The sequence below is a fragment of the Pygoscelis adeliae genome, unplaced genomic scaffold, assembly GCF_000699105.1.
Source record: "Pygoscelis adeliae isolate BGI_AS28 unplaced genomic scaffold, ASM69910v1 Scaffold157, whole genome shotgun sequence".
Classification (NCBI taxonomy): domain Eukaryota; kingdom Metazoa; phylum Chordata; class Aves; order Sphenisciformes; family Spheniscidae; genus Pygoscelis; species Pygoscelis adeliae.
Genome location: NW_008825107.1, coordinates 1626217 through 1653437, shown reverse-complemented (window position 1 = coordinate 1653437; position 27221 = coordinate 1626217). Strand labels below are relative to the sequence as shown.

General features: G+C 37.8%; 1 protein-coding gene across 1 annotated transcript in view; it reads left to right on the top strand.

Moving 5' to 3' along the window:
• The window catches only part of DCLK2 (doublecortin-like kinase 2), a 135959-nt gene that overhangs the window by 44697 nt on the left and 64041 nt on the right, over positions 1-27221 (top strand). The window contains exons 5-6 of the mRNA XM_009327510.1: positions 1-325; positions 12549-12883. Of these exons, the coding sequence (XP_009325785.1) occupies positions 1-325; positions 12549-12883 (660 nt within the window). The remainder of the gene's footprint in view (positions 326-12548; positions 12884-27221) is intronic.

The following is a 27221-nucleotide window of genomic DNA, read 5'->3' as shown; positions in this document are numbered from 1 at the left end:
GGCTCCGGCGGCGCGGGGCCGCGGGGAAACGGGCTGATCCCCAGCCCGGCGCACAGCGCCCACTGCAGCCTCTACCGGACGCGGACCCTGCAAGCTCTCAGCTCGGAGAAGAAAGCCCGGAAAGCCCGCTTCTACCGCAACGGGGACAGGTACTTCAAGGGCTTGGTGTATGCCATCTCTACCGACCGCTTCCGCTCCTTCGAAGCCCTCCTCGTCGAGCTTACCCGGTCCCTGTCAGACAACGTGAACCTGCCCCAGGGTGTCCGGACCATCTACACCATCGATGGCAGCAAGAAGCTCACCAGCCTGGACGAGCTGGTGGAAGGTGAGGGTGCTCCAGTAGGCCAGGGGCAAGCAGGGTGCAGGCCGTGGGTGGTTCTGCCCTGGCATGTTGAGGTCCAGTAAGAGGCGGCATGGGGCCTGGTGGTGGGCTGCAGGCTCTCCCTGGGGTGGGGCTTTCCTCTCACGACCCTGATCAAAGCTGAGAGAGGTCGCTTTGCTGAAAATCGGCAGCCGCGGAGCCACTGAGGGCAAGCGGGCCGGGGTTGCCAGCTGCTGCTGTGAGGTGTGATAGGCCTCATTTTCCCGGTGTGGACTGTCCACTTCTCCAACCACCCATATGAGTGCTGTCTGCGTATGTGGGAGTTGACTCTAATGGTAGTTAAGCAGCAGGTGCTCTTTTCATCTACAAGAACCATAGTAAAGTTCTTGGCTACCTTTCAGTCATCGCTATTTGTAAGAGAGGGAAATGCTGTAACTTAGCTCTCTAACAGTTATTACACTGTCATTGATGCTTCACAGTGGCTTAAACTTTCCAAGAGAAAGCCCTTGTGCTGTGAAAAGGGATATTTATACCCTACTACTTATTAAAACAAACTGGTGTAAAGTCCCATTTTCAAATGTGATCAGAGTCCATATTCATAAGGGGAATTATTTACCTTGTCTGACTTCCAAAAGCATTTTATAGAATCAGATGCTTTTCAGAATTGTCCCTAAGTAGCTTTTGATAATGGGACTTAGCTGCTAAGGTTATGTAGATCTTGCAAATCTGAGCAGAGCAGCGCTTGACTACTACTCAAAATGGGGCTAAAAGTACTTTTTTTCTTAATTAAACATATGCCTCTTGTTTGTAGGGAATGATAATTACCAGAACAAGGAGCAGACTTCCCCCATGTTCTCTCATGATGTCTTAAAATACAGTTTAAATTCAGCATTATCTGAATCAACCTTTCAAATGTAGTGGTTATGTTATGTATACCGTGAGGTACATAATCAGTTTGCACTTGATGCTTCTCCTCAGGTATCTAATACATCAACCACTGCAGTCTTCTACCCAGTGACTCTATATGCCAGGTGTAGCTGATTTGCATTAATGAAGAAGTACTATTTGTAGGTCTTCTAATGCCGCCTCCTTCTTAGGCTTTCAGCTGTGTGTTCTTTAAGCTTTGAATTGGAAACTTGCCTTTTCAAAGGAGTGCTGAATCACATCTGGAGAATTTGATGAGAAAGGGAATCTGATGACCTTTATCTAATCCACCAGTAAAGGCACTGCGAGTTAGGGACCAACCACTCCAGAACATGCAAGAGGAAGGGAGAGGCTACAGCATTTGCTGCATCAAGGGGGTCTCACTCAAAAATGATATGCATGAAAGTGCACTTCATACTAGTAACATAGTGCCTGAGGACTTTCCCCATCATGTGATCTACCATAAGGCTGTTCCACAGTCAAAACAGAGGAAATGTGAAATGATTGCACAGTGAAATGCTGACTCTGCGGTAATAAAATAAATGTGAAATCAACCAAAAACTTTTCCATGATTCGGTGATTAATTTAGAGATAGCTTAAAAAAAATGAGATGCTGGAGTGGGGATGGTAGGGAAATGAGATGAAGCAAAAATTGGATAAACTAATAACTTGGGGTGACTTTTGAAATGTTGCAGAAAGAATAATCTTAAGCTTTTATGGCTTAAAACAAAGACAAAATGACTTGTGGGACAACAGTATAAATGCAGTGTATACTCTCACAACTCTAAGTTAATAACTGAAAGCAAAAACTTACTTCCTGTCTTTTCAAATACTCACTGAAAGAGTGACCTTTGTCATTGCTCTTTACTGGAAGAATAAAGCAAAACAGATGTCACAATTGAAATGCCACTTCCATGCTTTCTCAGTAAAATAAAAGGGGGAAAAAAAAAAAGAGTCCCAATTACTTAGTCATCTATCCGTGACCAATACAACTCTCAAGAATCTTAAGAAAATCCTGTAGCATCATAATTGGATTAGTATGTTCTCCAATTAGCATGCCAAAAACTTTACCAGTGTAAGTCTAATCACCATACAGAGAAAGAAAAGCATATACAGGGGCAGGAAGAAAGCAAACAAGTAGTGAATCCATCATTCCTTGAAATTATCTGAACTCTTTGCCAGCTGTTTTGTTCTTGAGATGCTGGATGAGGACCTGATTTGTTTTTATTTTCTGTATTTCTTGTAGTTCCAGCACAGCAAGCTTGAATTTCTGCTCTAGAATAAATACTTGAACGTCGGTGATATCCTGAAGCTTGAACTGCAGTAGCACCAGAAGTAGTCTTGAATGGTGTTTTGTTGTATTGCTTTTTAATTTTCAGAAAGGAAAATAAAATTAAAGTGCTGTTGTGCATGCCAGCTACAGGCTGAACACCACACCGAACATGGCTACTTGATGCAATAACTAATTGACTAGTCTGTTTGCACATCATTAGTGTTGTTGAACTGGTACATGGAATCACAGCAGTTCAGGTTCAGTAGTGGCAGCTCTATGAAGTGAGCAGAAGGCGAGTGCTCAGCCACCCTTGCCAAGCCAGCAAGATCTGCATTAAACCTCCCTCAACTCGAGCCTCTGTTTGTGTAGCTCTTGGATATTGACATGCCTCAGTGCAGGCAAACTCTTTAAGGCCTATTTGCCGTTTATCAGGTCAATATCTGTCTGGGGTATAAAAGCTGGCAGTATCAAATTCTGTATCATAACAGTCCAAACTAGCTGAATTGAGTCACTGATGAATGCTTTTTGGGGTTTCGCTGTATTTGGCAATCTGTTTTACCATTTATCATTTTTAAGAGGAAAATAGCTAATGCACAGACATACCGTAGATTTCAAATATTACTGTTACAGGTTGAGTCAGTTAAAAATTTGATCAGATCACGTTTATTAATCAAAAATTGACAAGCTCCATTTTAAGCATATTGCTTTTCTTAACTGGATATGACAGTCAGAAAGCATGCTCTGCTGACGAGCCTTAGGCAAATATCATTTATATTCCCAGCCCCTGTAGATTAGGGAACATTATGGCTCATGAGTTTGACAGTTTTCATTGCTTTCTTAGAATGGGAGGAGTGAAGAATTTCATTGTCTGCTCCTGATCTTGTTTGAGCAGACAGATCCAGAGAGGGGATGGGGGTTGGGAATACTATGACTTTCTTATAGTTTTCTTTCTTTCAACTTTACTATCAGTCATTACACTGCTTTTTACTTTTGAATAGGAGATTCCATGTATAATTTTACATTTTCCCTTCAGTAGCACTAACGGAATAATAGTTTCATTTTTACTCTCTACCAAAGTTAACTGTTTATCCAAATCCTTCCGTTTTCTTTAAAAATGTAAGCTTCCTAAAGCATGACACAATGGTAATAGTAAGAACTGTGCAGTTCTTTAGTGCTGAGGTTTGTGTTTTACACTGATGTCAGTCACGCTCTGTCTCGCTATCCTGTGCTTTCATTGTCTTGGTAGTGAAAGATGTGGAGAATCCTGATTGTTAAGGTCTGCTGCAAAGTTGGGAGACATTGGATTTTGGGAGAGGAAACCAAGTGTAGACTCTATTCCTGGCAAGAAAAGTTATGTTGGTTTGGCATGTGATAGGGAATTTTCGTGGTTCCCTAGGTAGGAAGCATTGCTAAGAGTCTTTGTTCTTTCAACTACAATGCTTAATTAATACAGTCCTTTATAAAATGCCAGTAGTTTTGTCTGCACAGTTGAGCAGACAATCAACAGGCAGGGAAGTCTTTGAGCAAGAGGTGGGAAGGTTCTGAGCAGGGCAGTCCTTATGCATGGACAATAAAAAGAAATGCTTTAAAGAAATGGGCTCTGCCACACTAATACAGAGTAAAAGAATGTTTTTGAAACGAGGTATTGAACAATCCAAGTATTTTCTGCCTTAGATCATTGTTATTGTTACTGCATATTACATTTTAATCCTGTTTAAGTGCCTGTGATTCTAGTTGATGCACTCTGTTACATTAGGTCAAGAATATCTTTTCTCTTGTCAGGGCAAGCAGATGGTAACACCAAGTAGGCAGTTTGTATCTTTGCTTCTTCCAAAAGGTATGATTGCCTTCCTGTGCTAAAGCCAAAAGCTGTAATGCTTTAAAAAGAGGCAAATGTAGCAGGTTTAACAAAGAAGGGTAAAAAGGAAGGATTAAAAAAACATTAAAAGCATATGCTTCCAAATATACGTTCAAATCATTGTAGTTGCAAAGTCCTGGAGCAATGGGGTGTGGATGTGACATATGGATATAATTGTTAGTTAACTTCCCATCAAAGCAAAATAAAATACTTCCACCACTGTGCATCTCCTAGTTTCAGGGACAGGAGAAATGTTATTTACCTGAAAAGAGTTATTTACTTACTGTGGAGGAGGCACGTGTTATTAGGTGGGTTTGATACCAGGTGGGCTTAACTGTCTTCTGAAAGCTTTTACCCTGCCTGAGCATGGGGTTGGACCAGATGACCTCCAGAGGTCCTTTCCAGCCTCAGCTGTTCTGTGATTCTGTCAAAGCTTGTAGGAAGCTGTCATCTGAACCTCCTGATTAAATAAAGTCAAAAGAGATCTAGGAGTAATTAGTCATCTGGTAAAATCCTGGTTGTCATCCCAGGTTTTAAAGAGTTCATGGGAAACTTAAATGCTGTAGATGAGGGAAGATTGGGACTTATACAGGGTTATTGGAGGTGACATGAAAGTGAAGGAATCGTAAGAAACTGATGAGGAAGTTCTGTGAAAGAAAGGAAGGAAAAAGAGATCTAAATAACTTAATTCTTCATAAAAGGGGTTGTTTTATTTTTAGATCAGTCCTTTTACACATGCCGTAAATATACTGTTCTGGAAATCTGCTCGGCTTTCTGTTACAGAACACAAAAAGGGTACTCTGCTGTGATTCCTAAAGTTAGAAGGTTAGTAGCCCTAATAACTACTGTGCTATACTGAATAAGCACCTTTTGGCACCCTTGAAACTAACGAGTTCTACCAAAAGAAGCTGAGGAATGTGAGATGGATAGTTGAAATGTACCTAGAAAGCTGCCCTATCCAATTTGCTTCACAGGAGAGCACACATTTAAAAAATATGGAGGCTAACAGTTTTCTTTCTGTAGGGATGTTTTTACCTGTGTTAGCTATATCATCCTCTGTTATGCAGTGTCATTTAATGCTTTATGTGACTCTCGGGAGATAGTAGTTAGTGCTTGTTAACACCTTGCAAAAATCAAGCCAGGAAACCCTATTCAGAGACTTTTGTTTCGAATATCCCGACTCTGGATTTTTGAGTGTTGTACACTTCATTTCTTCCTTACCCACTACATGGTGTATCCACAGTTTGTTTTTTAACCTAATGCTAAGGAAAATGAAATATCTACAAGTCTTTCTTTAGTAGTCTCTCTTTTAAGGACAAAAAGTCTGAATGTTTCTAGGCTATTTGTTAAATGCTTAGCAGTGGGCTTCAACTCACAAAACTTGTGCTGTGAAGAACCCCAAGTTGTCAGGCAGCTGTGTTTCCTCAAAACTGCACATAGTTGCAAGTGATGCACACTTGTGATACAAAAGGGCAAGATACATCCTTCTTTTCCTATCAGTACCTAAAATCATGGCTGAATTTTGGAGAGTTCATGTACACCCTACTCTCTGTATCCCTGCATTTATACCTTGAAAGGTGAGATAAACACATTTCCTGTGAATAATGGTGTTGAAGAAACAGATGACAAAAGAAAACCTTAGTAGATGAGTTTTTAAGTAAGCAAAACAGTATTTAGGCAACTGATGGTCTATGGCTATTTTTCAGTCAGATTGACCAACGTAGTCTTGTTTTCTCTTTTACCCATTCTCTGTGTTAATCGTGTATCTTAGTGTTGTGAGGGAATGGTGAGTATTATGTTTAGCCTGTTAGCTCTCTGAAACTGGAATCCTTCTACAGTGTGCTTACACTGTATACACCCTGGACGCACACAGGTCTTGCTTTATGGATAGTGCATCTGGTTATTAATGCGGTACAGGTAAATTATTTAGAGGCAGGTAATGTTTCCTTGTTAATCGGCAATGTTTCGTGTCTTTTAGTTGTTTTTCTAATGTTAATAAGACATAGAGAATCAGAAGTAAACTTACTCCGTTTGTTGATTATATTGTGACCCAAAATATCAGCAGATGTTACTCCTTTTAAATGAGCATATGCCCCATTTGAGGAATTTTTGGTGGTAGCAGCATTTCTTCGTGGAAGAATTGACACTTTAGATTGTTCTGGGTACTGTCATGAAGTGTCGGATGGATGGCACATATGCTCGTTGAAATTATAATGCCAACTTACAAGGAGGTTTCATACTTCTGCCAAAACTGCTCTGCAGCCTGGTTAAGCTTTCTGCTGTAGAATAGTTTGGCTGGGTTCAGAGTCCCAGCTGTAACCTACGTCTGTAATTCTTGCATTTTTTTTCTGCATTAAAAAAAAAAAGTATTGCTTATTAGATCTTTCTACTAAATTAGTCTATAGTTTACTTCTTTACCTGCAAATCTCAATGTAATATTAGTGACTAACTTCACGATCTGGTCTGAAGACTAGGGAGCTCATTCATGTTAATGCTAATGTTGTAAGCTAAAGACATGGTATTTATTTCCGGTAATGTAACTGCTGTGACTATGTGCCAGTTAAGGCTAGTATGCATTAGCTTTAAAATCTTTCAAGACTGTAAATGGAAAGTGGGCCTTCAAACCATAAAATTGACCATATCGAAGTCAGCAATGTAAATATTTGAAGTATTGTTTATGCCTATTTATGGAGTTCTGTCAACTTTCTAGGGCTGGTAGATGTACAAGTGACCAAAAAAAAAAAGCTACAGCCCTATCAAAATGCCACTGAAGTCTCAGAAAAGATTTTCTTAGTAATTGAGATTATATGTATTTAGGTTAGACACATGAAAAATCTCATTGAAGGCAGTTAGTGAAACAGCCATACTTATTTATGTATGTGATTTTAACTGTGAAGTTATCTGTTACTTTGTTAACAGTGTTTGAAATCAATTTGACTTGTTTAAACCCCCCAAAAATTAAGTGCTGTATGTTACATTTTACAAATATTGGTTTTCTGGGAGGGTGTAGAGATTATCAGAAGTGTGTATTTACACATGAATTAATCCCAAGCAGATCTAAAATCAGGTCATACATTAAAGCTGTGAGGGAATATTATATATATCATTACACATTCAGGTTTTTACCTACAAAATATAACGTAGAAGAGAGATAATACTCTTACAAATGACTTAAAGTTGCTTCCAAACAGACGTATGTAAATGCATTTTCTGCTTCAGAGGATGGCTAAAATAACAATTTAAACAACAGCACAGTGCTCAAAAATTAATGCCTGCTCATCAAAGGGTGGTATTTTCTTAGGCATGCTTTTTGAATACACCATTCTGTAGGAAAGTTTCCTGTAGTGAACTTTATAGGTGTGATTTAATTTACCCCTGCCATTTTTTTCTTCCTTAAATATTTTTCTTCTGTTGAATAATCAATCATATACCCCTGTTAAACCAAACAAATCAATGTTTAACTCATTACTAGAAAATCATTCTTTATGCAGAAAGCAGCAATTGGTTTCCTAATTATATTCTGTTTCTAGCATTTTTTTGGTATTTTGCAAGGTTCTCAATAGAACTTAGAAACTGTGGGTAAAGTCCTGGCTGTGGTGAAATCATTAGAAACTGAAGCGGTAATTTCAATAGAGTAAAAACTTCATCCCTTATCTTTTAAGTCATGAACCAAGCAAGTCACTCAATGCATGTGTTTTCTCACTTACAGTCCTTGCCCAAATCTTGCCATATGTGCCTGCCTTGCAGGTATAGTAGTAAAATCTGTTTTCCATGAAAAACCTGTGTTACTAAGTATAGTTTATATGACTGGTGTAAGAAAGCAGGCATGGAATTTAGAACACTTACTAAACAATCTGTAATATACTACAGTTCTCAAGTAATTAGTCATTCCTGTATCTGCCAATCAGAGGAAATTTTGCAATCAGTTTTGCCAGATACTTTTTTTTTTTTGAAAAGATAAAATAGTTTGTGCTTCAACTTAAGGCTTGGCTAAATGCAGTTGAAACAAGTTATTTGAAATTTGTTCTTTTAAGGTATTACATTGTTTTAAGTTGAAAGCACTTCCTATTTTTTTTCATCAGAAAAAGAAAACTAAGGCCTCTGCTTAAAGGAAAAGAAATAATAAAAAGAAATCTGTAGTAAACGGTATTGCAACCTATTCAAATAATCAAGAAATTATTTTATTCATGCATCAAACAAGGGAACTAGTAGAAGGCAAAGAGTTTTACACTGCTATTTTAAAGAAATAAAGATCCTTTTGGATTATTACTGACTGAAAATTTTATAAAGGGACAATTTCTGCTGTCCTAAAAGGTGTTGTAGTACAGCTCTGACAGATAGTAGATTGCATTTCATGGTAGTATGAAGAAGATGTTCTCTAGTGATATGTGTCCGTAAAAGACAAAGCTAGCATACCATATTGAGACTCTTCTATGGTAAATCCTCTAGCAAAAGGACCTTTTGTTCTCTACCTGTACTTCTTTATGTAAAGCAATTAATTTATTTCAAGTTGGAGAGCCTGTTTCTGAATAGCCTTAATTTTGAGGGTTTTTTGTGGGGTTTTTTTTGACTGTGTTAATTTAAGCTTCAGCCCTGAGGTTTAACTTTGACTTGTCTTGTGTGCATTTGTTGGGGTTTTTTAATGGTCTAGGAAGTGCATTCTTTTTGAGTTTGAAAGGATAATTCTGAACATGCTCAATGATGGTGAGTTTTGAGGTACCTTGTAGTGCTGATCGCTAGAATTTAACTCTTTTGCACACAGCTGGACAGGCTGTACTGAAGAGGTTACTCTGAAGTGATAGGTGACTTCATGTACTGAAGCTTATGTAAAATCTTTGAGATGCTAGGGGCACTCAGTGTGTTTAGAAAGGTATTCTCATGCATAGGATGCTGTCAGGTTTATTTATATAAAAATTATTATTAGAGGATGATTAAATATTACCAAAGTCTTATGCAGATCAATAAACTTCAAAGCAAGTGGTCAGGGACTTTCCAAAGTTGAATGCCTAATATTATGCACCCAGAATAATGACTGAATTACCTTCTGTTCATTTTTTGTAGGAGGAAATAATAATTAGCATTCTTAACCAACACACACACCCCAAGTCACTAGCTAGGTGCATCCATAAAAAGTTTAGCATGTAATTGTGGAAAAAATTATCCTAAGGGTTTGTGCAGGTTTTGGCTGGGATAAGTTAATTTTCTTCATAGTAGCTAGTATGGAGCTGTGTTTTGGGTTTGTGCTGAAACCAGTGTTGATAGCACAGGGATGTTTTCGTTACTGCTGAGCAGTGCTGACACAGAGTCAAGGCCTTTTCTGCTTCTCACACCACCCACCAGCGAGCAGGCTGGGAGTGCACAAGAAGTTGGGAGGGGACACAGCCGGGACAGCTGACCCCAACTGACCAAAGGGATATTCCACACCATATGATGTCATGCTTAGCATATAAGGCTGGGGGAAGAAGGAGGAAGGGGGGGATGTTCAGCTATTCAAATGGACATTCACTGTTACACGTGATGGAGCCCTGCTTTCCTGGAGATGGCTGAGCACCTGCCTGCTGGTGGGAAGTAGTGAATTAATTCCTTGTTTTGCTTTGCTTGTGTGCGGCTTTTGCTTTACCTATTAAACTGTCTTTATCTCAACCCACGAGTTTTCTCCCTTCTACCCTTCTGATTTTCTCTCCCTCATCCCATTGCGGGGGCAGTGAGCAAGCGGCTGTGTGGTGCTTAGTTGCTGGCTGGTGTTAAACCACACCAGGGTTCTACGTGACACAGTAAACTAGCTGTAGAGGGGAGAATAACCAAATGATCAGCAGTTATAACGTTAGTAAGTCTATTTGGTATGAATTAGAACTACCAGCTTCTTTGAGATGCTTCTTACTTGGCAGCACTGTGTTTGGAGACAGCTTCATGGCTTATTAGAAATTGTTCGGAGAATAAGCGTAGTCCTTTGAATCTAGTATTAGGGGATGTAGAGGGGGAAACCTTTGCTTTCTGTTGCAGCTGAGCTGCTGTAACAAAACTGGAATATCTCATGCTGTTTCACAATAACAGGATAGATGAGTGAAGGGTCTCTGAAAACAGCTGTTGAAAGAGAACAGTTCACCTATTTAGAATCATAAGATAATTTAGTTTGGAAGGGACCTTCTGAGCTCATCTCATCCAATGTCTTTCTCAAAGCAGGTTTGGTTAAATCAGATTGCTTGAAGACTTGGTGCAACTTAGCATGTAGTTCTGGGGCAGCATAAGCTTCTAGGCTACCATAGTTCTTCCTAAGCTGTGTGGTTTTTTTTTTTCCCACTACCTGTAGATTAGTGCTAGTGTGCATCAGCTGTGTGGAAATCCCATTCAAGGAGTTTATGGGCTGAAAACAGCTCATTTTTCTTTGCTCATTTTTTGGGGAAAGAGGAATCGTCTGGTTTTGTCTGTATTGATTTCTGGTTTGTGCAGCACTTGGTCTATGAATATGAGGAGGAATGATGGGGATGAGTGAAGAGGAAGAATACAGGCAAGGCAGTGGCATCCTCATACCAAGTTGTTTCTCTGTACCTCAGTGGACTACAGTCCCAGTGATGTTTGTGGAGGCAGAACTGGCTGCCAAACTTGCCCAGACAAAATCATTAACTTGACTTAATTATAATCTGTTTTCTTTCAAATACAGTAAGTAAACTTTCAAGAAGATCTAAATACAAGATACATTGGAAAGCAGTGTAATTGGTATGGGAAAAGAGACCTGAAAAAGTCTTTCAGATCGTAGTAATTCTTCAGGGGTTTGAAAGTAGTTTACTCTCTTGCTTTTAGCATGAGCTATACAACTTCAAAGCTAAATCAGGTATCCAAACTAGAATTCAGAAAGTAGAAGTATTGTTTAAAAGTTTTCTAGTGTGTATCTAAACACAGGTATACATTTTGTAACTTTTACAATACTGTCCAATAGATGTATGTGTACTCTTTACTCCTCTTGCTGTGTATATAGGAGGTGAGTTTGGTTTGTTCCAGCAGTGACCTTGAGCGTGTAGCTTTAATCTTAGAACAGGCTAAGCTTTTTAAGATATAGGTAGCTCTTCTGCCTGGGGGAATGGTGTGTTCCATCAGTTTGGAATGCTTCCCTTTCATCCTTCTGGCAGCACTCTGCCTCTTCGAGAAAGTCTTTGGATGTCATTTTGTGAGATGCCAAGGATGTGGGTTACAGAAATAACCAAGAGTTAAAGATGTCCTTTGTCATGGTCTGCATCTTGAATATTGCTGTCAGACATTAAAAGAGTTGTGGTAAACAACAAACAGGAGTTTGAAGAGAAAACTGACCTCTTCTAAAAAAAAAAAAAAAAGCCAGTTTATCTTCAGCCTTGCATTATGTCAAGGAATGGAGAAAAGTAACAAATTCCTTAGGTCTGCATCATGGCTGATGCCACTTTAAATGATGTGATGTAAAGGTGTGCATTACTAGCCTGTGATAACATTTTTTGTCCTCTGACCTCCCTTTCATGACTTCAGGAGATATCAGCAGTGTAGGCTTTGAATTATGAAAGAAATTAAAATGGGGAAGTGTAGATGGCCTTTCATATTCCTGTAGTCTCAAAGTCTCATTTGTGGCCTCAGCAGGTGTTTGTTGGTCTAAAAAAATGTTGAAGTGAATACATTTCAACAGTGTATCCTTGGTAGACAGGCAATAACTCCTGGTAAATTAATGTGTCCTTCAGGGCAAGGATCTTGAAATGCTTGAATTTTATTCTGTTAAAACTTGCTCCTTTTAAAATAATTCATTATTTTGAATGAGGAATATATAGGAAAAGTACCTGGGTATTTGCTGTAGGAGAATGCTCTTAAACTACTTGAGCTCACAATACATGACATTAAGCACTTACAAAATTACTCTGCAGTCAGAAATTACGATCCAAAAGAAATGGGAAATATCTTCAACCCCCTCATTACCCTTTACTTTTTTTTTATTTCTTAATGAGAGGTCTTTTGAAACCTGTTGAAACCTCTCTATGAGAGTATTGTTTGGGTGGAAAGCTCTGATAATTTACAGTCCTCCATTTAAAATGGCCTGCAGTTGAAATACAGGAAAATCACTCTTTCTGAAAAATTTGTTGTCTTTTTTTTTTTTTAAATTGACAAAAAATAGCTGCAAAACCCCTTAAATTATGAAAATGTCATCTTCTTTTCAGGTGAAAGTTATGTATGTGCATCCAATGAACCGTATCGCAAAGTTGATTATACCAAGAATGTCAATCCAAACTGGTGTGTGAACATAAGGACTGGGTCCACTCGATCCTTGACATCTTTGACGTCCACAAAGAGTGAAGTGAAGGAGAGTAAAGATTTCATTAAACCCAAATTAGTGACTGTTATTAGGAGTGGAGTAAAGCCACGGAAAGCTGTGAGAATTCTGCTGAATAAGAAGACTGCTCACTCCTTCGAACAGGTTTTGACTGACATCACAGAAGCCATTAAGTTAGATTCGGGTGTAGTCAAGAGACTTTGCACGCTGGACGGAAAGCAGGTAGGAGGATAAATTGCTATGACCATCTAATAATTATGCATTAATCTAAACTTCTTTGTTTTCGTAACTTGAATTCTTGTTACTTTAACCTGCTTCTGAATGACAGTTTAATAAACAGCAACTTTTAAAATTTGTATTAAAATATTAATATCTAAAAAATTTAAAACTGTATATAATGCAAAAGAAGTTGACCAGTTTACATTCTAAGTAAAAAAAAAAAAAATTTTTAAAAAAATCTTTCGTATACTAACTCTGTTGCATTGCTGAAAAAGGGTCTGTTTATTTGAAACATTTGGAAGCAAACTTGTTAAAATACATACGTGGTTTCAGAAGCAGAGTCATGTTTTCAAACTACTACATAGTGCTGAGTGGTATAAGAAGAATATTGCTGCCTCCTTCCATTTCACTTCCACAGATTGCTATTTAAGTAGCAAAAGGACTGAAATGTCTTTCTGGAGGTAGTAACTGACATGATCTAAGGTCAAGAATTTTATCTGAAATGAATAATTCTGGGGGGGTGGTCATACCTTTGCAACTTGCTTTTGCTTTAGTTTTACCACTGCAAAAACATGCTGCCAGGATTAATGATGCAGTGGGTCTTTTATGCTCACTCAGAAATACAAAGGAGTGGCCCACAGAATGTTATGCTGCACCAGGTAAAAGTGTCAGGCATACACTTGCTGTTGATCAGTCAGGTTAATGACTCAGCCCTTCATGGAACAGGACTTTGATACTTGATACTTTTATTTGACACTGATGTGGAACTTTGACAGCATTGTGACTTTAGTACAGAGCAACACAGGCTGCAAAGTAGATTGCATTCAGTATCGAGTACCTGGACTATTGTACTGTTGACTAAATGTTAGGATCCTTGCTCATTCAACAGGTATTTTTGCACACCTGCATACCTATATATTTGCATGAACTACTCGTAAAAGTTTCAACTGTGTTCAAACAAGTGTGGGCATTTTTATTGTCAAACTTTTTATAATGGTTATAATCCTATAGACTACTTAAAAAGCACCTTTTTGTGTTGAAAGTTGCTAGCAAATGTATTGCAGAACAAGTGCACTTCCTCAGATTGTCTCGATATGAGGTCTGTCTCTGGTTATGTTCTGTGTGCTGTGGATACACTTTTTATAATTAAGTACTTGAGCTTCTTCTGTTCTTCTATTAAATATAGTGAGGCAAATGCATCACTGAGACTCTTGATTTTCAGTATTTGGTGGCACTATAATGTGCTCTTTAGTTCTTCTAATAGGTTTGATTTTTAATGAGATTTGTTAAGAGAGAATCCTTTCTAGGAACATCTGAAATGTGATTTAGTCATGTTTAATTTGATTCATAATAAAATAGCTTTGAGGATATTTATTATACAGTAATTAGTCTCTTCTTCCCATGAAGTCTTCTGTTACTGTCTCAGATAAGATGATTTTCATCTTCTCAAGCAAGTAGATAGAAAGTCAGGAAAAGAAACTGCAAAAATCAAGATTCTCAGTTCAGCTTCACCTCTTCTATTGTATTGTTAATACCGTAGAAACTCACTGATGTGGAAACTCATTGATGTGGAAGATGCAGTAGTGCATCAGGGATCAATAAAATTAATTAACATTAAATCTCACATATGTTGCTTGCACATTACTGTCACCCAAGGTGGATGATAACTGTCTTCAGTCATCATACCAGTGAGGATGACCAATCATTGGTAATGCTCCAAAATAAGTATAAGATTTCTAATTGCTGCAGTACCTCCTCCTGCCCTTCTATGGTAAAGGCAATAATCAAACTTGGACTGCAGATGTAGATGTAGGTGTTCTCAAGCAGGATTGGGAATCCCTAGTTCTCACTGCTAACAGCCTGTTAATAGCTGCTCCTTACAACTGCCTCTCTGTTTCAGCAGTAGTAGTGCATAAATGTGGAGACTGTGCTTCCATTTGGAAGAAAGACGTTTTGCTTTTCCACAGACTTTGGGAAGGAGCCTTTGCTTGCACCACCGTAGTGTAATCGTGATTTAAGTCATCATGGAATATACTGCCCCAGATAGAAGGCCTATGGCTTTAAACACCCTGATAATAAAAGCCTCCTTCTGCTTATCTAGGAGGATAGACACTTCTGGGGTTTTTTGGGTTTTTTTTTTTGTTGTTGTTGTTTGTTTGTTTTGTTTCTTTTTCTCCAAAATGAAGGGCTGACCCCAGTTTTAGGCAATAGGGATTTTTTTTTTCTTTGTTCATTGCTGGTATATGTAGAGGTTGGTGCCCAAGGGCTTTGTGGGGTTTGGCAAATAAAGAGTTGCTTTGCTGCCAGTTACCAATTGGTGGAAATTTCTAAGCCTATTTTCTCTAATGTAGTAATTGCTTATTCTTCTAAATCTGCTAGGGAAGCAGATCTTTTATGTTCGTTGTAGTGTTGGCACAGCTTGAAAGGCAACCATTAAAAAAAAAAAAGAGGCATTTTGTAAATGGCTATGTTCCTATAAATGTAGCTCTTGTGTTTCTCAAGGTTTTGTGTTTTTCTTTTCCCTGCTCTTTCATATCTTTATCTCTGAGGAAATACACTTTTTTTACGTTTTTTGTGAGCGAATAGGTTTAGGTTGTATTTTCTGTTTAATATGGAATTGATGCTGAAATTCAGGTGTTTAAAACATGCATGTATAAAATTTGTATCCTTTTATTAGGGAATGTGTTGTTCTTATGGGGTGATTTTGTTTTCCAGTAGAACTATTCAACATGTGTAGTAAGAAATAATCATGAAACCAGTGATCTATGAAGAAATCTTTTTAATTTTGAGCGGTACAACAGAAAGGAAATTTTATGTCCTCAAAATAGTTTTTATTTACTCTTCTGACTTCATTAATCTTGACTGTAGCAACATCTTGATGATAATAGTAACACAGAGAATAACATCCATGTCAGATATTTTTCTTGATTATTGTGTATGAAGGCAGACAATTATCTAGCTTTTAATTGTAAGATTTTATAACACTTACAAGGTTTCCTTTTATCTTCCGTTTCAATATGGATGCTGTAACTTAGAATATTAGTGCTTTGTAGCCTCAAGTACAGATTTTTTTTTTTTAACTACATTGATGCAAGGCTGACTTTTCACTTTTAAGCTGTAGAGCAACCAACCTTTTTTACCTCCCAAGACTTTTGTGATGGTTTCTATGTGAGGAAAAATATTCCTGTAAAAGAAACTAGGCTTTAACTCTGCAGTGCAGGCTTCTGCTGTTCCAGCCTTTGTGCTTCTGACATTGAGGTTTGCCTAATACTTTTGCTTGACCAAAGTGTTTTCCTTACTTGGCTGCATTTTTCCTTTCTATTCTTTGCTGGAATCTGTCACTATCCTACTGTGAAGCAAGGACAGTCAGACTGAAACTCCTTCAGTTGGGAAGTTAACCCTTCGTTATCTCAGAAGAGAATGGAGGCTTTCTATCTAGCTAAACAAGCTTCAACCTTCAGTCATTGTGAAGCGTAGAGTAGCAACTTAATGGTAAATTACCTGCGCTAATTGTTTAAAAGAATATAATGTATGGGGTGTGTGTGGAGAACTTCCTGTGAGAAACTCAAAAAAAAGCCATACGGAACTCTGAAGAATGTATTATTTGACACACAAAAGAAAATTAAATCTTCACTCCAGGAAGATGATAATTTTTTAAAGCTTGCATTGTGTTGCAGCTTCATGGATTAATATCCATAACAGGATTGAAAAGGTGGATGAGCCACCTTTTCTATACTCACCAAATAGTGAGAACATACCACAGATAAGCCTTATTTTAAAGGTCTTTTTTGATGGGCCACAGGTATGTTGGTGGCAATCTCTGAAACCAAAAGCTCCCTAATTTTCTGTTAACAAAGTCTTTCATAAGGTGCTCATTAAAAGTAAATGGGTAACTGAAGAAAACAGATACTACATTGGAAGTATTAATCAGACTCATCATGCTCTCCTCGCAGTAATTTTTTATTTTCCAGTGACAGCTTTGAAAATTCTTAGTAGAGATGATAGCTTCTGTAAGCTGAATTTTGTATTTGCTTTGTAGTGGAAATACTAAGGAGACCAGCTGGACCTATCAACATACCCATCACAGAGGGCAGAAACCAGAACAATAGATGAGCAGGAGAGATCTTGTTTATTAGTTTATTAAACCAATATTACCCATATTCTTGTTTCAGTTCTTTTGGCACATAGGCTTCTGTCATTCAGATCTGAAAATCTCCATTAATATGGTGTTTTTACTAGAATCTTAATCTCAGTGAGAGCTGACTATTTAGAACTGAGACAAGTTTTGGAACATAGGAATTTTGTTTTTCTCAGTTTTCCAGTTTCGTATGCAAAGTCATACTTGGATGAGATTTTCTTAAAATAATTTTATTGCAGTTAATGGAGTAGTTTTAGCAAATATTTACCTTTAGTTCAATTCTCTCCTACCTAATGACAGTTGAAAGGCTACTTGGTTTTCAACTGTATCTTATTCATCAGCAGTACACTTTTTTTAAGGAACCAGGCAGTAGGAGTTAGGTGTACTCTTTTTTTTTGTGTGTGTGTCATTTAATTGTATTGTTACATCGCTGTCTGATACCTCATTGCAGGCTGAGAAACAACTGTAATAGAAATAGAAACTTGCTCCCATGTTAGCAGGCATTATGTGTAGTTGAAAGCTACTGAAACTAAAAGAAGTCTTTATCTTAAGTCTCAGGCTCTAATCTAGTATAGGCACTTTCACAAATGTATTGGAAATAGCAGAGAATTGAATTTCTGCTACAGGCAATTTTGCAAGAACATAGAAAGCTCCAACTTTTGTGCAGTTCTAGTTCTGCTGAAATTTAAAACAGCACTTTAAGATGAAATGTTGCAGTAACCTTCAAGTATGAGGAGAAAAAACCCTTAAGCCCTTGTATTCCTCACAACTCTTAAAAAGGCTTATATATATATATATATAAAATTATAGAGGAATGTCAGTGGCAGCTGCAAAGGGAGTGATTCTCTGCATTGCAGATCCCACAAAAGTTTGGCATTTGTGGGCAAGGAGTCTTTCCTCACCTAGCTTCAAGACTGAACAGTAATGATAGTCCCTGCATTCCTCTTAAAGGCTGAGGGTCAGAAGAGGTAGAGTCAACTTTTAGAAAGCAATTTAAAATTTGCCAAACTGCAGCAGACTACTTAGTGATTTGACACTATGGATATAATTGACAATATAACTACTAAAACAGTAGATATGTTGGTTAGAAAGGCTTTTCAGAATTTGTGGTTGATATCCACAAGAAAAAGGACGTTAATCTGCTTATTATGTGGGAAATTACACAAATGAGAGTTATGTCTACTCTGGGGGGGGGGGGTTTTTTTTATCACTGCAGTCTTTATATTGGTTTATAAGACTTAAATATCAGCAGTGTGCAACATCATGTGAGAGAATGGGAACAGAACCATTACCTCTGAGATCTCTTGATGCAGCAGTGGATAGTGCTGCAATGTAAGGGTGAAATACCAACTTGAAAGAGGCATATATATTGTTGATGGTTGTTTCTTTTTGTTTGTTTGTTTGTTTTTTAGCTGACATGATTCCACATGTGTGAGAAACAGTAAAACATATTGATGGAGATGCAACCAGAAGTAGTATTTAGATGGCCTTTAAAAGAGAGAGAATAGAACTTCTGAGAGAGAGACCTTCCAAGAGAATAGGAGTAAAACATCCTGGGAAATTCAATCAGAAAAGATACTTACAGTACAGAGGAGGAGAAGAAAAGCTCATACTAGATGTTGTCAAGAGCGATGTTTCTCATTCACTGGATGGACATGAGACAAAACCAATGTGGAAGAGCTAAAGATTACTTTCCAAGGCATAGGGAAACTCTGAAAAATAGTATGGAGGAGTCCTGGAAAAGTCTAATTGTCCTACAGCTGATTTTCATTGGATGAGATGAGTGTCCCTAAGGTTGAGCTAAATAAACTTCACTCTGAGACTTATGGGGAAAAAATTGAGGAAGCAATACTGTGAATCACTTGCTGATGGTTGGCTGGATCCTTTTCCCCTTTTATGAGTAAATCTGTAGCAATGGAGCACCTCTGTTACCTGGAAGTTGAAAACTTCCACATTACTTGGTACAGTCACCTTTATGTGTGTTACAGGCTAGAAGGGCTCTGACATAGCACCTGTCTGTTCAGGGATCCTGCTGTTGAGCTCAAGACACAAAATGCTTCAACAGAGTGTATGATGTGGGGTTTGGGGGGTGGGGTGGGTGGGGGGGTGTTGGTTATTCTGTTGTTGTTGGGTTTTCTTTAACAATAAAGAATTATGAAACAATGACTTGACTGGGGAGAGGGGCAAGGGGAAGAAAACAATAGTGGCTACTTCCTTGTATCTGAAGTAAGCTTTTTGACACTGTCTTTTCACATCAGTCAGCTAGGGAAGCATGGTCTAGAAAAAATGCACTACTTACTGGATGCACAGTTGGAATACTGTTGTTCTGAATGATTATTGATGATTCACTGACAAACTGGAATTTTATATTGAGTAGGGGTCAATGAATGTGTGTCTATACTAGACACTGTAAATGACCTGGAAGATGGAATGGAGGATATGCTTAATAAATACAAAGAATACACCAAACAGATGAGCTACAGGAAACCTGGACAACAGAAAATTAGAATAATCTTCACAAACTGCAGAAATAGCTTAGGATAAGGCAGGTTGAGTAATCTTAGACTCACTGGATATTAACAATGCAGATAGGAAATGGCAAGTAGTTCTGGTTGAAGTGGTAAAGGATCACAGCTGAAGATGAATTAATGGTGTCAATGGTTGCACATAGGAGAGGAAAGCCAGCATCCATACAGAAGGTATGGTCAATCATCTTGTTTCTGATGTACGTGTCAGGTGGCCATTCCGCTCTGTCTCACTCAATGCAATGATAGCAGCAAGAGACAGCTTGATTATGGAAAATGCAGAGAAGAGTAAAAAGAATTAAGAAAACATGTTCTATGAAAAAAGATTGAAGGAAATGGGATTGCTTAGACCAGAGAAAGATCATAAACAAGTTTTCGGGGGGATGAACAAAAAAACTATCAGCAAAGAAAAAGGAAATGACGTCTGTGTCTTCCCTGCGTATAGGAAAATAAATAATAGGCTTAAAGTTAATCAGATCCAGTGGTTAATCAGAACTCAGTGGTAAATAGTCACTGTAAAATTAAGATTAATGAAGAGGTGATTTTTGTTGAAGCAGATAAATGGGGCCTAACAGTCTCTGAAGTTTCTGTAAACTTTTTTGTTTGTTTTTGAGTGTTTTCTGTAACTAAAGGCCATCTACAACTTTGGAAGAGCTGTTGAGCTAGAGATAAAATAACAAAAATCTGAATGCCAGTTAACATTATAACGTGTGTGTATAACACCAGCATCTCACAGAGAATTCGTACAGCAGGGTTTACAGTTAGAGTAAGTTTTATCCCCGTGCTAGCAAACCTCTTCTACTATTTGATATGAAACATGATTTAGGGGAAGTTGGGCTTGTACTAGAGGCTAGAATTGTTTCAGAGAACAACTGTGAAGGGATGTCTGTCTAGTCAGTGTGGGATACAAATCTTGCAAGCCTAAGGAAAGCAAAGGAATTAAAGCGGCCCTAATCTTGAGGAAGTGTGTATGACAGGAAATGAATTCATCTGTGGACACCGCTACGTGATATTTTTGTTCAGACTTTCAATAGGTGTGCTCAGAACTGGAAGCTGTGGTTATTTATTGCTAGAAGAAAGAAGAAATAGTGTACTCAAGCAGAGGAGATAATTTTGGCCTCCATCCATGGACATAGAGATATTCCCATCTGTAGTTATTTATGGAAGGGAGTGTTACCTAAAACTAACCTGAAATTAACTGTGCCCTGTCACAGATGCAGGGATCTGAAAAATACCCTAAATATGAAAATAGAGATCTTTTTCCAGCTACAAATCTTGCCATGGAACACTTTCTAAAGCATTTTCATTACGTGCAGTGGTACAAAGGCCACAGGCAGATAATGCATGGTTTAGGATTTACCCTAGAAAGTATTTACAATTTTTATCACAGTTGTCAGAGGATCATATTACGAGTCCAGTTACCATTTTGAGGGAAAAAAATGCAAAATGTAAGGATTTTGTTTAAAAGTAACAAAATTATGATGCTTAAGGTGCTACAGAAAAAGTATGAAAAAAGAAACAGAACCCTGAACATTTAGTGAGTCATCTCAGAAGAGTGTCTGAAACTGGCGGTGAACAATAATGCTGAGGAAGCTCTTCAGCTTTGTTGCATACACAAAAAATAAAGGTCATGCCATGTGAAAGGCCACAGTCTAGCACTGGAAAACTTGGCTCTCTGGAACAAAGGTCTTTAGAATTTGTTGGGGGTGGGGACAGGGGACGCCCTGTCCATTATTCTTACTTTCTGGAGATCAATAACCCAAAATATAGTACAGATAAAATAGAGAATGTACATCTCTCTCCTCCCCACAAGGATACATAATTCTAGCTTTGGGGATGTGGTGTAGCATTACTGAGAATGTAATGGCTGGGGTCCACTGGGTGTGAATTTTATCTTTTTCTGTGAGGTAAGGTTTAGATATGTAATTAGTAATACCCACTGCCATCAAACTAACAGGTTGGTGAAGTGGAATGTTAAAATAATAGAGTATTTATCAAAATGAACGCAAAATCAGACCCTTGTTTGAAGTCAGTACTTTTAAATTAGAGCATGGCAACTGAAAAAAATTACTGATATTTTAGCTAAAAGCAAGCATGTGTGTCCTGTTAAAAGTGACATCCGACTTGCTGGAGTCTTTGTGGATCTACAGAGAGGATAAATCCTACTGGTTTTTCATTTTCTGTCTGCACACCAATTGCTGACAGCACTTAATAAAAATGACATGCTGCACAGTGTGGGAAACAATCACTGTGAAAATAGTGGTGTCACCAGTGGTAACGTTGTATCTTTGCTGATGTATGATTACAGTAATTTTAGTGCTGGGCTACAGAAATGGTGTATGTAGCTCTTGGAATAAAAGAGCGGTATGCAGTCATTGTCTGCCATCTGCCATGCTAAAGATCGAATCACATGACTTGGAAACTAAACCTTGGGAATTTGTTGTTTCCCGCTGAGCCTGGCCATTAACAGATAATTAGTCTGGTGAAAATCTTTTGAATTCATTCAGCAGCTGTCATATGCCAGATTAGGATTTGTGTCACAGGTTCCTTATTACTTTGAGATCTCAGAATTTTTTTTCCTGTAATTAAATTACCCTATGTTATTTCAGTAAACAGTTCTTGCATTATCACATTTAAACGTGCAACCTTTTCTTTAAGAAGCCTGTTACACCTTACAGCGTAAAGCTATTTACCAACCATTTACCAACCAACACATATGAAAGGGTTACACAGTCTGTAAGCAGACTTTCTAGTTTTAAGATTTGTCTTTCAGATTGTCAGGTTGATGGATCTGTTTTAGTAGCTGCTTCTTGGTTGGCAGTAATCAGATTGTCAGTGTCTCTTAAGTCTATTGAAGCAAAAATACTGAAATCTTAAAATATGAACTTTTTTCCTAGATTTGTACCAGTTATTAAGAAAAGTGGCGTTCTCTTCCATAATAAATTAATGGGAGGAACCATGAAACAGTTTGTCAGAGAGAGGAAAGGGAATATTCATCTTTAATGTTTAAAATATCGCTAGCTGATTAATTTGCAATGAACCTTTAAACACAGTAGTCTGAAGACTCTGAAGGGAAAGTAATGTTGAAGTAATAGCAACACAAGCCAACTTTTAAAAGCAAAGAGCTTCCCAGCACTTAAATGGAACAATGACCCTGTTTGTGGCTTAAAGTTTAGTAAGCTTTGCATAGGAAGGAGTGATACTCAGCGTTTTCATTGTAGGCAGTGAAATTCAGTGTTCTTGTAGCACTTTTCTTGTTTGCAAACTGTTGTGCAAATATGCAATCTATGCTGTGTTCTTAAATATTTATTTTGTTCATATTTATTTGGTGTTTTATTTATTGATACGTGACACGGGGTATCCCTGCAATCATGGAGGGCTTTCTGAAGAAACTAAAATATTTCAGAAGAAAGCAAAAAGAATAGAACATAACTTGTAAACTAAATGGCAAGTTAGAATTTTGGGCTAGTAGGTTTGGCATTTCTTGGCTTTGCCCTTCTTATCTCTAACCTCCAACTCAACTAGTATTTAGTTAGGGAGTTCCAGTCTGGATAAAATTATTGGAAAATAGGCCAGTTAGTTAAGAAAAATAAAGATGCTTGAGTACCAGACAGCCAGAATCCTCTTTAAGCGCTTTCTGAAGGTGCCATTTTCTCGCATGTGGAAAACTTGCAGTTTTTCTTTTAAAGAAATCAAGGTTCTGGTTCATTTAAATCTGAATAAAATTGAACAAGAGAGATTCAAGCATAGATTAAGTAGGATCCAACTCCACATTTAAGAGTATTTGCCTTATTCTCCCTATATTTTGCAAGGGGCCCAATAATACAGACACTTAGAATGTGCCTATGTGATTGTACAGGCAGACATCTGACACCAGCTAGCTTTGATCTGTATAACCTACGGACCTGGAGGTGGTCTATGTCTGGTCTGACTGCAGACTGATTGACATCGTATCTAGTTGCTATCAGGTGGGTAGGTGTATTCTCACCCAGTCAAGTATATACTGCTTTTTGAGGCAGGAAGTAGTGTTTCTATTGTGAAGAGAATTGGAATATAATGCATGCACTTGGTGATAGTTTTCTTACCAGACTTCTATGGGGGTAGTAGAGAGGCAATTGATTTTCCCATTCTTTCTCTTCTTATAGGCCCTTCTTCCCATGTGTCAGACAGTAAGAAAAAGCTTGTAAAATTAGTATTTTTCGCTCTGACATATTTGCTTTATTACCAAGTTTCAGATTTTTGTTTCCCCTTTTTCCTGCAGAAATGAAGAGTGACTTTGATGAAGGGCATTTGATTGAGCAGTTGGGGTACTACTCATATTGATACTGAGACATTATGGCTGTATGACTTTTTTGGATTATCTGTACTAATATATTTCTAATATTCTATTTCTGTATATTTCTAATCTATATATTATGTTTCTAGCATATACTGTGCTATAAACAAAAGGATTCTGAATATTTGGTTACTAGGTTTTCCTAGAACCTGGGGCAGTTTTCAGATGCATTTAAATCCAAATTCTTCTTTCCTGCAATCATGTTACAACTGGGAATAGTAATCCAGCCAAGGTACATGTAAAGGTAACTACTAACTAGAATCCTTCATATAATCACCTTAGGAATAGCAGAAGTAAACAGCCTGTTGAGATATAGCACTGGGAGGGACAGCATGGCTGAGAATATCCAATCGCCTGTATTGGCATTGGCAAGCTCATATGCTTATGTCCAGAATAGTTCACAAGAATGTCCACCGTGTCCTTCTCCTATACACTGCTAGTCAGAAATCCATCCCCAGGACCTGTAACAAACTGAAGATTGCTAGTCCGCGAAACTTTGGGACTTTAATGTTTGTGTATTACAGAGAAAGAGTGGGAGAGATGAAAAATGTTCTTTATATCCTCAGCACCTACTCTGCTACTCTGCCAAGTAATTTTAGATGGGCTATTCCAAAATAATTACAGAAATTGGACAGTGTTCTGGCTTTCTGAGCAAAGAGAACACACTGGTGTACCTGACATCTGACTCAGAAAACCATCTCTGCAAACAAAATCCATATACCACAATCGGCTTTATATGAGCATAAGAGGAAGCATGGCACAGTGGAGGTTCCTGGTAGACGTAAGTATTCTGGCCAGTTCTCATTGTGGCTGATTTTTTTTTTGCCTCAAGGGGAAGAATATTCTCTCCACTTCCCTGGAGCTGAGGGGTTAAGCGGGGAAATCTGTCTTCTGCAGGTACCCATGCAAGCTCGGATACAGAAGATTAGTGTGTAAAAACTTACGTATTAGCATATTTGTGATATTTATGTTAATATATACTTGTAAATTTTATAATATATCGTATTTTATATATTTTTACTTAAAGCATAAATACAGTAAAATCAGTATTGTAAGCTTGTGAAGTCTAAGAGGAAGAAGATGAACAAATGATGAAATCTGATTCACAAAGCTCTGTATTTTGTCCTCCTTTGTTTTCATACACAAATAATAAAATTTCCTGGAGTTTTAGTATCAGACTGGCTGTTGGGTATAGGTAATGGATTTGTTATTACTTGAAGTCTGATGCCTGCTTAAGAACACACTTCTAGTTCAAGCTCTAATCCTCCTTTACGGAAAGGGATTTGTTCTTGCTTTTGGACTGACATACCTAATTGCATGTGTGAGAACCTCATCATTGTCTTCTGTCACACATTATGGAGAAACCCATGAGAGAAGGTGCAATCTAAGATGCAAAGGTGTTTATTGAGTAATTTTTAGGATCTGAGAGGGCTTCAAATGCTCTTTGAACTAGTAATTATTATACAGATTTGCTTGGTTTTGGCACATGAATACATTTTGATTTCTATCAGCGCACTTCATCTTTTGCACATAATTTTTTCCTGTCTTCTACTTTTCAAATATTTGACTTTAAAAAATGTATTTATGATACTTAAACAACTTCTTTTTCCTCCCATATATATGTCACTAAATATACAAAATTTAGAACAGTATTATAGTAAGTGGGTGAATGAAGGTGTTTGATACTACTACTTATGAATTGCAGACACTTGGCTGGAATTTCCAAAGTAACTATCATGGGTTACGTATTTTGGCAATAATCAGTGTGAGGTGTAAGTTTCTATTTTGGAACTTTATTTACCATCACAGTAACTCCATCTTCGGTATAAATGTATCTTAATGTATGGGAGATATAAATGCTAATATTAGTGTTCACTGGTCATGATTTTGTGTAACAATTTTTTTGCCAAAAACTGCATGTAGAGAAATGCAGATTAGATGAACATTTTTTTTTTAAGGAAGTTTTTCATCTTCATTTAAGACCTATGTAACAAAGTATGATTGACACTACACATATATTAATGGAAATAAAAAAAACCTTACCAGATACCATTTTGTTTGTTCCAATACAAATCAAAAGACATGAACAGAAAATTCCCAGAAGCGCTGAGACATTATGTACCTCTAAAAATGATTAGGAGTTTAGCACCTTTCTTAGTCTTATCTGAGGCTTTCGAGAAGTCTCTGTCCCAGTCCTTAGTAAGAAATAAGATTTATTTGGAGGTAAACACTAGTATAAGTTATCAAGTATGGTGGGAGGGTCTGTCTGAAAATTCAGCCTGATTGCTGAAAGAAAAGCACCTCTAGTTTTGAAACTATTAAAATACGACGAGCCAAATAGAGTCTATAAGGCCAGATCACTACACTTAAAACCTTCAGTCTCTGATGACCTTATTTAATGAAAGTAGTTTTCTAGTGAGAACAAGTAGAACAGTGATTTACTTTATAAACTCAATGTTCAGTTGTATCTCCGTGTGAGGGGAAAAAAACGTTTTGAAATTGTGTTGGACATCTGACCTGTTAGGGAGAGGGGGTTTTCATTCTTTACTCCTATACTCATTACAGAAATAAAGAACAGCGTCACAGCTATTTGGATTTTTACTGAGCTACCTCTGATTGGAGAGAGAACAGCCAGAGCACAGTGCCATCCAGCTACGCTTCTTTGTTCTCTAGTTCTCCTTAATCCTCCTTAGTCTAATGCATTCCTTGTGTAAGTATTGCTAAGTCAAGGTACGCAAAACTACTCCACTGCTCGCGTGTTAGTGGCAAAAAACTCTGCAGGGATTTTTATCAACTCAGAACCCGGCAGGTTTCCAGAATGAAGAGGAACTCCAAACCTATTAATAGCCAGGCCTCCAAGATTACTACTTCATGCTCACATAGTGGGGAAGATCCTTGTGTCACATCCTAGACATTCTTTCTTCATCTGTTGGGAGGTAGATGCAAGCCTGGTAGTGCCTAAATGCTTATCTGAAATTGAAAACTTCAGTTTATCCATCTTGCTTAAATAAGGATTCTTAACTAAGTAATAAAAGCAGCTTGCATTAGCCCTGACACCAGGATCTTCACTTGATGGTGGGAGTGGAGGGCATCATTTGTTTATCAAAAGCCTCCCTTAAAAGGGGAAACAGTATAGTCCATGGTACTATCCTATGGAGAATGTTGCTGTCATGTACAAACCATTTTCTACTTACTCTTCTAGTTAGAAAAGATAAATTATAATTAAAAAAAGTCAACTGGTAATCTAAGGAAAATGAGATGCATACCTGCCCTGGCTGTTCTCAAGTGTTTGGATGCAAATGCTCAATACATGTTGAGGTATATTTTCCGGACAACAGAAAA